General features: G+C 37.4%; 1 protein-coding gene across 1 annotated transcript in view; it reads right to left on the bottom strand.

Moving 5' to 3' along the window:
• DDC (dopa decarboxylase) overlaps nucleotides 1-11,528 on the bottom strand; it is a 54,782-nt gene extending 43,254 nt beyond the window's left edge. The window contains exons 1-3 of the mRNA XM_066185621.1: nucleotides 11,467-11,528; nucleotides 5,447-5,679; nucleotides 443-556 (exon numbers count right to left, since the gene is read on the bottom strand). Coding sequence (XP_066041718.1) covers nucleotides 443-556; nucleotides 5,447-5,647 — 315 coding nt within the window. The 5' untranslated portion in view covers nucleotides 5,648-5,679; nucleotides 11,467-11,528. The remainder of the gene's footprint in view (nucleotides 1-442; nucleotides 557-5,446; nucleotides 5,680-11,466) is intronic.
• Between the last annotated feature and the right edge of the window lie 1,414 nt (nucleotides 11,529-12,942).

Below are 12,942 nucleotides of genomic sequence, written 5' to 3'. Positions count from 1 at the left end.
AATGTCAAAGCTAGGATTTGCATCTAGCATATTTTTTTTCAACATCAAATACCAGCCTCTTCTTAGAAGAGGATACCTCATAAGAATGTGAGGGTTTTAAGACAATTTTCCATTCATCCAGATGAAAAGAGAAATAACAACAATGGGTGCTAAGCAATAGTCATACTTATTACTGGATTACCAGTGTGTTTGCATGGCTAGCACTAATTCTAAATATTGGTGATTTTTCAAGAGCAAAACTTGTATAAGGAAATAGCCTTTTATTCCTGGAGTCATTCACGGTGTCTGTGTGAAAACCCTTAATTTATCAAGGCAATTTACCTAAAAAAATACTTCTGTGACTTCCCTGCTATTAATCAATAATTTAATTATAGAATGTTACTGAAATGCTTAAAATCTTGGCAAGGTGAAGCACCATTACCACACACCAGAGTAAACTCACCCAAGAGAAGCCCACACATCCTATTCCACCACACAACATATCTGCAAGAAGAGCTGGGAAGGAAGAGGCCGCAGGGAAGTAGGCAAAAAAGTACGGACTGTGCCAGTGAGTCACCTGTAATAAGGGGAAAATAGTAATTTTTAACTAATACAGGGAGCAGAAACAAATTGTCACAAATTCAAAAAACAGTTAAGGGTTGTCACCAGCCAATAGTTCTTGACTAGCTGGCTGTAACACAGGATCCCATTTTTTAGAAGAACTTACCTTGTTTTTTTCATGATTTTTTATCCAACTTTTACTCAAAATGAAAATAAGTAAGTTCTCACCCCAAACCCCCAACAGCTTCAAAATCAGAGTTCTCCATTTGTCTTGCTAGAAGACAAGAATTGTGGGGGTCATGGCAGCCTGAACTTCTGTGGAGGGCACTGATCTTGAGTCTCTACTGTCAGGGACTCTCTGGTATTTTGTTTTTCCATCTCTGTCACGCAACGGACAGAGCAAGAGTGTCTTCAGTGCAGCAGAGGTCCACAGAACTCTCTTGCCCACACACTTGTGCTGTTTGTTAATTCTCAGGCACTGAATCTGACCAAACAGCTCCTCACCACAAAATGAAACAACCCATCCCAGTATACAATATCTTCTGTAGAAAATTAAACTCTCCTCTCCCTTTAACAAGGTGTGATATACATATAATTCCACTTTGTATGAACTAATACCAGAGAACAACATAGTAACTGTGTAAATGGTAGTCAATTGTCTTGCGAAAGCAGTATTTAGAATTATCTTATGTAACATCCAAGCAATTTTAAGGATCTGTGAGATACTTGATAGTGCTCCACAGCTCCAGTCTAATAAAATTTGAAAGAAGGAAATGCACAGCCACACAGCAGTGATCAGTGGAAATAATGTGACCTGTGATATGTTTGGCAAAAACAGCTTTCACATTCAAGGTAAAAGACAAGTTTTTCAAAAAGTGCTTCCAGAGCTGTAAGCAAGAATTCAGCAGATCTACGTAAGAATTTTTTCATGGCTGAAAATCCAGAGGCTGCTGAGTTATTGAAGGCTAGCCTTTTCTTATATCATTTTGTCACCTTTTTAATACTGGAATTCTTCTGTTACACCTGGAGGATAGTAAGAATAAACATTCTCTCTTGCCTGAGTCCAGTGTTTCTGAGCTCTTTTGTTCCGCATTCCCACCCCTGCTGAATTTTAGTTTTTACACTCCTCTCCCCCAGTCTGTGATAAGGTTTCTGCTTCCGGAGCTAACTCAGGGATTCCTGTATCACACTGCTCTGCATTCTGCAAATAATCCCTTTCTTTCCTCTTCTAACCTTCCTCATGCCAACAACCAGCTTTTCTTTAAGGGATGTGGTCCACGCCAAGGGGAAACAGTCTTAACTCTTGACAGAGCGAATCTTTTCCCTGTTGCAGTGTACCAATTTCAGATGACCCCGTGTCTTTCACATGAAAACATCTCTGATCCATTACAATTTTCCACAGTCTAAACTAGCCCTGTACCTGCTATGTTCAAGATTTCATTTTTACTGGTCACTAGGTAGAAACCTGTCAAAACAGTTAACCAAAGACAAGCCACTGTGAACCTTTTCAGCTGTATCTCATATTTAGTCAGGATATCTTTCTTTGCTGTAACAAAGTTTTAGAATACTTGTGGCTAATGCCTTCCTTCACAAATCAGAAAAAAAATACCCAACAAAAAAAATGGATGGGACGTGGGTCTTCACAGGAAAACAATAAAATATTCAAGAAGCAGTGGCCCCCGATAGGATCCACATGCACAGACTTTCACTGATGTCCGTAATGAGCCAGAGCTGCCACTGTTCATCTCCCAGCTCTAATCCTCTGTGATCTGTAAGACTTGAGACATTCATCTTGGATTAATCAAGTTAAACTGACTGCTTGCTGGGAGCCATTTGCTTGATGAAACACAGCAGATTCCAGTTGCACCACTCACACAAAGCGAAAAAGCTAAAAGCCCTGGGGCAAGTACAGCTGTGCTTCTTCCTCCTGCCTCCCCCCCGTCCTTTGAAGCAACTGTAAAATTCTCTTTTTCGCCATGTTGGAACCGATACACTTAGTCAGATATTGCAAAGAGCCTGACATAACTGATGCCTGTTGTTTTAGCCTGCTGCTGATAAATAATGATAAACAAATTTCTTGGGTTCACTCTAATTACCACTCTAGTGCTTCTCAGCGACATTCTGTTTCCAAGATTTCTTCTAAGGATGTCTTTCTCTGGCTTGCTTAGTCTAAGGAATAGTCTTCCTGTACCACACACTAAGGTTAGGTACTTCAGCTGAACGTTCATAGATTAACAGATCCAATGTGAGGAAAATCAGCATCTTGAGTACTGATGTACTCAAATACATCAGTAGTACTTTAAAGTACTTTAAAGTAGTATCATTCTGTTAGGGATTAAATTTTGTTTTTCGTTAGGAACATGAAGGTAACATAAAAAGCAAAACAATATGTGGAAAAACAATAAATTTACACTAAGCAGAAATAAATTAGATAATACCTGCAATTAGTAGTACATGAGAGATAGAATGGTGATTTAAAACAATGCATTATCAATTCTCTAAACACTGTACTATCACTCAGGGTCTGCAACAGCTGGAAAGCCTTATTTTAAAACAAGGATTTAGAAAATCATTTTCGGATATGATTCTTAAATTCACTTCAAAAGGGGGTTTTAGCTACTATAGGTTTAAATTTGCCAAGTTAAAATGACCTGAGTGCAGTGGTGGTGCAGAAAACACCTGGGTTTGGCATACTTTTTGACTAGATAAGACTAGGAATTGGCTACAGTTTAGGCATTAATCAAGAGTTTTCTTAATATATTTTAAAAACATTCTAGCAATAGTAGTTAAGAACGTTTTTTAAAATTATATAAGTCTTGTAGATATCTATACAAAGATATATTAAAGTTTGTAAAGCAGCCAGCTTTGTCATTTATTGTTTTATTACACTGTGACCCAAGAGCATTCTGGGGCATGGTAACGAAACTGCTGCCAGAAGGTCAAAAGAGGTGATCCTTCCCTTCTATGCCGCACTGGTAAGGTCACACTTGGAATGCCACATCCAGTTCCTGCTTCTCCGGTACAGGGAACAAGGACATGGCCATACTGGAGTGATTCCAGTTTAAGACCATGGAGATGATTAATTGCCGCATCCATCATGTGACAAGTGGCTGAAAGAGCTGGAGTTGTTCAGCTTGCAGGGAGCTCAGGGAATACTTTATTAATGTGTATAAACACCTCATGGGAAGGTGTAGAGAAGATGAAGCCAGATTCATCTCAGAAGCACCAAGTGACAAGACAAGAAATGTGTACAAACTGAAACAGAGAAAATTCCACCTAAACATAAGAAAAAGCCTTTTTACTGTGAGGGTGATCCAACTTTGGAACAGGACAGCAGAGTTCATCCTTGGAGATATTCAGTGACCAGTTGGACATAGTCCTGAACACCCTGCTCTAGCTGACTCAGCTTTGAGCAGTGGGGATGGACTAAATGATCTCGAGATACCATCCAATCTCTACTATACATGACCTCATGGTTCTGTGCCCAAGTGAGTCCTCAAAATTGAGTATAAGCAACATGGGTAGAATCAGAGTTACTATAAGAACTGGGATTTATACTGTGCTCTTTGTATCACTAACATTTCACACCAGTGGAAAAATTTAGGATAAAACAATTTTTCTTCAAAATGTATCACTTTGTAAAAGTGAATTTGTTTGCAGGGCATGTAAATACCAAGAGAAAGTCAATTGAGTTAAAAGAGAACATGGCATGTTGATGATATAATTGGTATTCAATGTCCCGCTTTCTACTCTCAAGTGATTCATCTCTTATTTTTTAATCTATTATTTTACTGAAAATTCTCAAGTGTTCAAAGTGTTTTCTGCTTCACAGACATTACTAATTTCCTCCAATGAAAAAGAAAAGGCAGCTATATCTATGAGCAGCAATTAAAGTATTTGCATGTGTTGGACATAATTCTCTTATCTAATCTGCATTGATTTAATTCTCTTGGATTTAAGACTTCATCCATAAACCTTTAAAAAGAGTGCAGAGGTTTCAATTTACTTCAGTGGAGCTTTTTCGTGTTAAAGGGCTGGTTCCAAGGAAAACAAGATAAAATCATATTGAATATCAAATATTTACATTGGTCAATGAAAAGGAATTGGTATTCTAGTACACTGACTAAAGCCATTTCGATTGTGATGTCCACTTCCATCATAATCATATCACCTAGCTGCATCTAGAGAAGAAATCCGAAGTGTTTATTGCAGGCATCCAAAGGAGAGATTCCTCATTAACTTTTATTAATAATTCAGTTCTCTTCAAGCTACTTAGAGGTTTAAGGAGACAAGGACATATTTAAAATAAAAAACGTGAACCATAAGTGGAAAAACAAGAAAATTTCAGGCCAGATGCTTTGTTCTGCATTGTCTGTCCAATACTGATCTATTCAAGGACTAATATTTAGGCAGTGTCCGTCTGCCTTTAAAGTTACGAGAAGTAGTTGACATTTAGGAGAGTAAGTCAACAGACAAGTATTGGGGAGAATCCTTTCTAGTCAACTCTCTAATAAAAAGAAGTCTCCTATGAGAATTTTAACATTTAAAGATCAGCTTGAAGAAACACTTCGGGCACAGCAGACTAATAAAAATACTATTTTGTAAAATATTTACTGTGCTATGAAAGTAGTAAAAATATCACATGAAACTCAAAGTTAAGAAGTTTTGCTTTAACCAGTTCAAGGGAGGAAAGGGAATTATTTTCAAAAGTAAACCATGCATGAAGCAAAGGAATTATTTGATTATTTGTAGGAAGAATGGAAAACATGAGATCATATTTAACCGTCTAAAGCTGACTCCTAAAAGTTAATGAGTGTGGGTACTTATATTGGTAAATCCACACTTTATGGTGTTTGAAACCCTAAATTCAGTATTGAACACGGCACTACAGTTCCATTTTTCTTACCCCTGGCATGATGATCTTCTCAATGTCTTTAAAGACATCCTCAAAGCTCTCAGGATCCTGGGGTGCACAGTCTGCGATGAGGGGCCGCAGGTAACCTGGTTCCACATCTGGGAATACCTGTCGCTTCTCTATCTTCTCCAGGTAATCCGCAACATAGTCCACCATCTCTTTCCCTCTCTTGCGGAATTCTGCAGCATCCATGGGTAGCAGAGCTTAGGGTTTAAAAGGAAACACTTTAAAAGAAAGCAAAAAATTAGTAATTTTTGAAGGAAAATTTTACTAGTTTTAAACCTGTTATTCATATGATTTATAGGAAGACTCATATGGTCATGATAGGATTAGATTAGATTAATAAAGGTAGACAAGAGGTTTAGCATAGAAGAACAGTAGAAGCACACTGATGAAGATTCAAATATTACAGATTAATTTCCTACAGATGCTGGTTGACACAAGGATGTGGCACTATGAAGTGGCACATAATCAGCTTCCTCCTGCCTTATAGAGAAGTGTAAGAAAATAGCCTGCTGTTATAATCTGTAATAACAAGCTATAATAATCACAGTTATCACAGTGATCCACTGTGCAGCCCTGTCATTTTATCTGCTTCTCAACTCCTGTCTTGCTTTGAGATGTAGCTCCTTTACTCTTTCATTTTAAATGCACAGATTGTGTCATCTACAGAACTTGGTTTCTTAGTGTGGTTTCAAAAAGAATTCTTTAAGTTGATCTGTACTGTGTTTTGCAGGAGAATGTGAGGAAGCTCTTTCTGGGGCTGTCCACATTTCCAAGATGGTTGGGCTGCAGCTCCAGATGTTCTTTGAGATAGGCAAGTTGTGTGAGCATACCCAAGGTGATACACAGCTCAGGGAGATGAGCTGGAGTTTGCCTGCAAAGTGCTCTGCAAACATAAATTTGTGATATTATGGTGTCTGCTCCCGCCACCCTGGCCCACCCAGTTTTATTACTCTATGTAGCTGTGCATTTTGAGCACTCAGTGAATATATGACTGAAACTTTTTACTCACTGAGTACCAAAAAAGTGTCCCAGAGTCTTTATGCACTCAGATTGAGGGATACTGTTCCTTGGAATCCAGTCAGAAGACTGGCAAGAGAAAAAAGGATACTCACTGCTGGTCTCAAGAGCTATTGTGCTTAGCTCACACACCTGTAGATCTTCACTTTGTAAGGAAATAATTATATTTAGCACAATGTGACTATTAGATAATTAGGAGACAACTTTTCAGAGATCAAGTATTTGTGATTAGGATTTCTACCTGAGGACATCATTTTGAGGAAAGAACCTCCTGGGCTTTATTACATTTGAATTAGTACTGTAACATCACAAAAAGGAGGACATCATTAATAAACACTGACTTAGAGACGTCTCTGCTGCTACAAACAGAGGATCTGGGATTTGTGTGGAGCAGCTGCTGCTGCAATTTAAGAAGGCAGGGTGCTGCTGTAGGTCACGAAACACTTGGGAGAGCACAGTAGGGACTCCTAGATCCCCAGAGATGGCTGTTCCTGTTGCTATTTTACTAGAGTTTTAATATTCTCTTTAATTATCATGTAAGTGTATATTTGGCTCTGTCTATACCTTTCATCAAGGGGTATTATGACCTTTCCCATCTCTTGCTACTAAGTTGCTGGAAATACATTACCAGTTATCATTACAGTCCTTAGAATGTGCAGTGGGCAGCTCTGTGTGTCAACCTCCCTATTGAAAAGCTGTGTTTAAGTGAGCAATTTTGTTTTTATTCCTTTAAAATCGGGATGATTCAATGTCTTCCATACCCCCCTAAATCTTATGTGCATTTTCATTTAATACATCTTTGTTCATTGTTCAAAATTTTAATAAACTTTCTAAAGAAATCAGCATGAACTGCAGCAATCAATACACATTTCTGTGGCAGCAATCTAATTGCACACCAAGGCCCTGTTCTTTGGTTTAGATATTTTTGCCAGAAGAAATCTAAATATTGTGCTGCTGCACTTCTTTTTCAATGTATCTCTGACTAAACCCTCAACTCATGTTATTATTATTTCTTTTATGCTACTTCATTCCTACGTTCATTGCTATATCATGCCCTAAAGAAGTTGCATGGGGTGATCTGTTATTTTTTCCTCTGGTTTCAGAGAAGAAAGTTGTGAAAAAAAGCATTGAACACACAACTGACAAATCAGTGGGAGATGCCTGAGACTGAACTGACTCAGAACATGAGAATTGGTGTTTCCAGCACTGCTGTTGTTCATCAGTGTGCTGCAGTTATTCCTACAGACCTTTACACATGGATCAGTTCAGCTGAGTATCTCGTTCCACATCTGTGGTTCCAGTGAACCCCAAGCACAGCATCAAGACAGGTAAGACTATCACTGTGTAAGAGTATCACTGTGTAAGAGCATCACTAAGCTATTTTCTAGCTTTACTTCACAGCAATCAAAGGGACCACTTAACATGAAAACTTCTGCGGATCACATGGTCTTTTCCAATATTACAGATCAAATGGCATAAATTAAATCACATTGTGTGTAAGCTCAAAACAGCTCACAAACACACAGAAAAAAATTATCAAAAACAAACAAACAAACCCCCAAACAAACAAACAAAACAAAACAAACAAAAAAGAATTTACTTTATCATATGACCAGAGCATACATGGTATGTTTTATAGCTTGTGACCACTTTTTCACCACCTATTTTTTTTACATCAAATTTTTAGTACAAGTAACATTTACATCATCTTGTTGCTACACAGTATGCTGATATAATTTATTGTTATTTTTATTATTAAAAGTTAGGACAATAGTTTTGGATATCTTTTAGGATATCAGGATAAGCAAATAAAATATTATATCTAAATATTAGATACACATTCTGTGGTTTTAGTCTATTGCTATGGAATTCAATTTGACAAAATACACATTTTGTATAATCACTAAGATCTTGTTTGTTATTGGCTAACTTTACTTCTTCCGAAGAATGGGAGGTTCACTGGCTCATCCTAGCTTTGTTTTGGCTGTACTGCTTCTGTCATAAATCACTGTTGCAATAGCAAAATTCAGGTAAAGAATTAAATTACAGGGGAAAACCACTGTTTTGCATGGAAGAAGTAACTGAACCAGGAAACTTAAATACTAAGAATTGAAGGTTGAGCCTTTCATCCCAAATGTGCTACAGTGGTTGCAGTGTTATAAATTGATATGAACTAGTATTTACTTAACCTCTAATACTCTTACAATTCAGTTTGATGCGGTGAAGTATTTCAAATTGCTTCAATCTGAAGCAAAGTATTTAATTCTTCTTTCCTCCAAAGACAATACCAAGAAATTAAAAATCTACTTTTTCCTATTCATGCATTGTCCTTTCTAAAAGTCCTTCCCTGAAAATTCTATATCTACAGTAATATATGTATCTCACAGGAAAACTGTGAAGGCATACTCCTTGCAGGAACACAGTGGTCTTCCTTTTCACCTCCTATTTTATATCCATTCTTCTGTAACAAGACCCACTTACACTTTCATCCCTATTTTTATTCTCTTCCTGAACTGTTGGTTGTAGATCTCACTTCATCTGCTTGAAAGTAAAAGTACTACTTGCTATGGAAGCCATCTCCAGCAGACAATGCTCACTAGTGAGTACTACCAAAATGCAAGTAAGTTCACTTCTCTACCAGCACAGAATATCTCTACCACTTGCATGCACATAAAACTCATGTACAATGCAATAACACAATGCATAGAGAGATACCTTCCCTCTATGCCAGTATATTTTTAAAATATAGAGATTTTCTAAGACACAAAATATGTCAGACAACAGGTTTAAGGGTTTAAAATGAAAATACTGTTTGAGAGAATCTGTACTTTCTGAAGGGATGAGTGTTACAGTCTGCATGCACTCAAAATATCCACTTAACTTGAAGGAACTTAAACTGAAAAATAATGCAAGCCAAGTTTCCAAAACTAAATGGAAATTTCAAAGAAACTAAGCCTCTCTCTAAAGTATTTAATAGTGGTCTATCTTCTTGAATGCCCCTAAAGAGTGAGAAAGTCTCCACACTTTCAGAGGTCCCACACCTCCCACGATGAGTTTCAGAATATTTAGTATCTGCCAGCTGAACCCCAAGGGAAGAGACCATGGCTTCCTCAGGAGGTGCCCTGCCTAATTATCAACCTCTAACACACTGTGAGCAGGCTCTAGGCAAATTCATTGACAGCCTCACTCTGACGATAAAATACAATTTTACCAAGCACATATTCTGCCTGAGCATTTTTGCTCCCAGCAAGAATCAATGGCTATTGTCACCACTGTATACTTCAGATAAAATCCTACTTCACTGGAGAAGATTGAGTTCTGCTCTAAACTGCAGGTAAAACCAAAAAAAATCATGTTAAACCTTAAATTATATCTTTTTTTACTTATTCACACATAAACTCCTTGGTCTTTGATTTTGCTGTAATTTGTCACAGGACAAGTACACTGCACAATCTAAAGTTGGCATATCCTTTGTTGCTTTTTTTAAACTACTCCTTCTACCTCAGTGCACTGAAATTAGCATACAGCCACATTTTATTTTACTGAAAATTGTTGCTAGTCTTTAGATTGCACATGTTCATTTGCAAGCAGTTTTCTACTTTATCTGAAACTGAACCATACAAATGAGTAGTTTACACACAAGTAATTATTAAATATATTTATTTATAATAAATATATATATAAGATATATATATAAAAGACATTTATAGGTATAGTGTTATGTTGATAACATTCAGCTTATTCATGATTTTTGTTAAAAAAGTATTGTCTGTGGTTTTAGAATCTGGGTGGGGTTTTTTTTCCTATTTACTAAATATGAATGTAAAATACATCAAAATGCTACCAAGAAATTCATTATGAGAAAGAAAAAGAGAAAAAAGATGAAAAAGTAGAAAAAAGAGGGAAAAGAGGAAAAGTAGAACAAAATGAGGAGAGATGTATATTTGATGCATTATAATTTTATGTCTGCCTCTTCTCCAGTTCATCAAACTAAAATAAACAACAGCTAACAAAATCTTTTAGCAGCTCCTGTTTATAAATACAGACAGGAAGAATCCATAGACACATTAACAGCACCTAAAACTGATAGCTGTATTTGCTCAAAAAAGTACTAACTGTGTATCTTTCCAATACATGAGACAAGTGCATTTTCTATTCTGCCAACTGATTGTTGCAGAACAAAATGTAATTTAAGGGCTCATGGTGCTTCAGTGACACCACTGAAGCCATGAGAACTTCCTGCTACTGAACCCAACTGATGGTTTTTGCAGCTGTTGCCACTGTTAAGCTGAACTTCCCCTGCTGGCAGTAGGATATGCCAGAAAAAGAGCCAAAGGATGAATTTTATTTTAGCATGAGTAAAAAGGAACTGGATCAACTCTGTACTTCTACCTTTGCACAAGTCAAGAACTAGGAGTATATGTTACAATCACTTCCTTTTATTTAAAGAATTACATTTTCCAGAAGTTCCTGGCTGTATTCATTTACGGTCACTGGCACAGAGTCTGCAACTTCATAATGTTCCCCGCTGAGGTCTTACTACAGTGATGCAAAAGGTTATTTCTAAGGAAAACATCACCCTAAAAAAGTCATGCATTTAATTTACCTTGAAATTTTATTATTCAGAATATTTGGCAGAGAATTTTTCAATTAATGCTTGGTTATTGCAAGCACTGCTGTACTTGGAAAGACAAGACACAAACTTTTGTATACATGGGATTCTACATAAATGTATATAAGTAGTTACAGCCGACATACATCAGATGTAAAAAACAACCAAGCACAACACAATAGGTGTACACTCCATTGTGCAAACTTAGATTAAAAATAAATGCTTCTTTTCATTATTATTATCATCCCTAAAATAACACAAGCTGGCTGTTTATTAACTGAGTTCCCACTCTCCACAACCAATTGTTGCATTAATCGAAATGTACCTACTTGAATTTAATAACCATAAATTCTTAAGGACAAAGAATGTTACTTACAGTGAGTTGATAAGGTTTTTGCCTCTCCCCTGCCCTTCTCACTGCCCTTCTTTGCTCCTCAGTGACAGCTATAAAGCAGAGAGGATGTGGTTGCCAGCATATATAGGCAGAGTATCCATGTCCCTCCAGCCTATCACAGCCACGGGCTTTGCACTGAACGTGCGACAGCAGCATCATCTCCCCCTCCTCCCACAGCTCCTCCAAAATATACTTCGCAAAGAAAGCTCCCTGAAAAGCAGCGGGACCCGACCGAAAGACGGCTCCTGCCCAGGTTAACTCTGCAGTGCCCTGTCTTTTCTTCCAGGGGCTCCGTTCACAAGTTCATTAGCAGTGAACACACAATCTGAACACACGCTCCCCGTCTGTGCTGCGCACTCCCGGACATTTCTGCTGCGGCTGCTGCAGTAAAAGCAGCTGTTTTGATCCACTTCTGTGAAACATTATTGCCAGGAAAGAAACACCGACATGGTTTAAGTATCACTCAAGTGACTGCAAGTTTCTGAGCAGGTATATAGCTGTGGAACCTAAAATCCCCTGATAAGCTTTATCCAACTTTTTCCAGTTTCTCTCTTTAATTATGTGTACACTTAAAAGCAATTCTAAGCATTTAAGATTTGTTTTCCTATTCTAAAAGTTTTATGTGGAATTCTCTTTCCAAGATGAATGCAGGTGACTTCCTGTCATTTTTATTTCAGTCAAGCTAATCTAAAAAAATAGTACTGTCAGCACTTCGTAGTACTAAACAGCATATAGCCAGGTAGTGTGCCAGATTTGGGATTGTCATTGCTCTCAGACCAGTCACCAGTCCACTGCAGTATTAATACAGCCAACCTTTTAGTGAAGGAGGAAAAAGTCACAGCTTTTTAAAACTGTGACCGTCACATCAGTTTTAAAACTGTCATGGCAGTATTTGCTCTTCTAATGTTACAAGACCAATGACAACTCTGCTACAATTCTGTAAGAGCCCATTCAAAATAAAAACAAGAATCCAAAATCCCCAGCTGAGATTTCTGGTGTCACTGCACTTGTGCCAGATGTCATTCTATGATCTGACTTGCATTTCCAGTGCCTGGGTTGTCTGCTGTAATGATTAAGTTTTTAGACCTTGAAAAGCATCAGGAAATCCCAGAGTCAGTTGCCACAGCCTGTGAGATGTTTCCCACCTCAAATAAACTCCTGAGTGCACAGGGTTACAAACTGGGCATATTGGGACCCCAAAGGAAAACACATGTCTTGTAGACTTTTTATATTTTTTTCTTTCTTTCTTCCTGAATTTGACTGAAAGGGCTGAAAATTCAAAATTTGTCGTGAGGGTATAAGAGATGCAAAAATTGAAATTGTCTCTAATAAACTTAGAGATAACTGAAATCTCACTTCATTGTTTCATCCAAATAGCTTGCAAAATGTAAATAACTTTCAAAGGAAATTCAAAATGGAAACTAAAATTAAGATTGGAGTATTATGATGCTGGTTTAA

The sequence above is a fragment of the Chamaea fasciata genome, unplaced genomic scaffold (genome assembly GCF_029207755.1).
Source record: "Chamaea fasciata isolate MVZ Bird 193981 ecotype frontalis unplaced genomic scaffold, bChaFas1.0.hap1 SCAF_1, whole genome shotgun sequence".
NCBI lineage: Eukaryota > Metazoa > Chordata > Aves > Passeriformes > Sylviidae > Chamaea > Chamaea fasciata.
The sequence above is the reverse complement of the archived record's forward strand: the minus strand, read 5'-3'. Positions and strand labels throughout refer to the sequence as shown.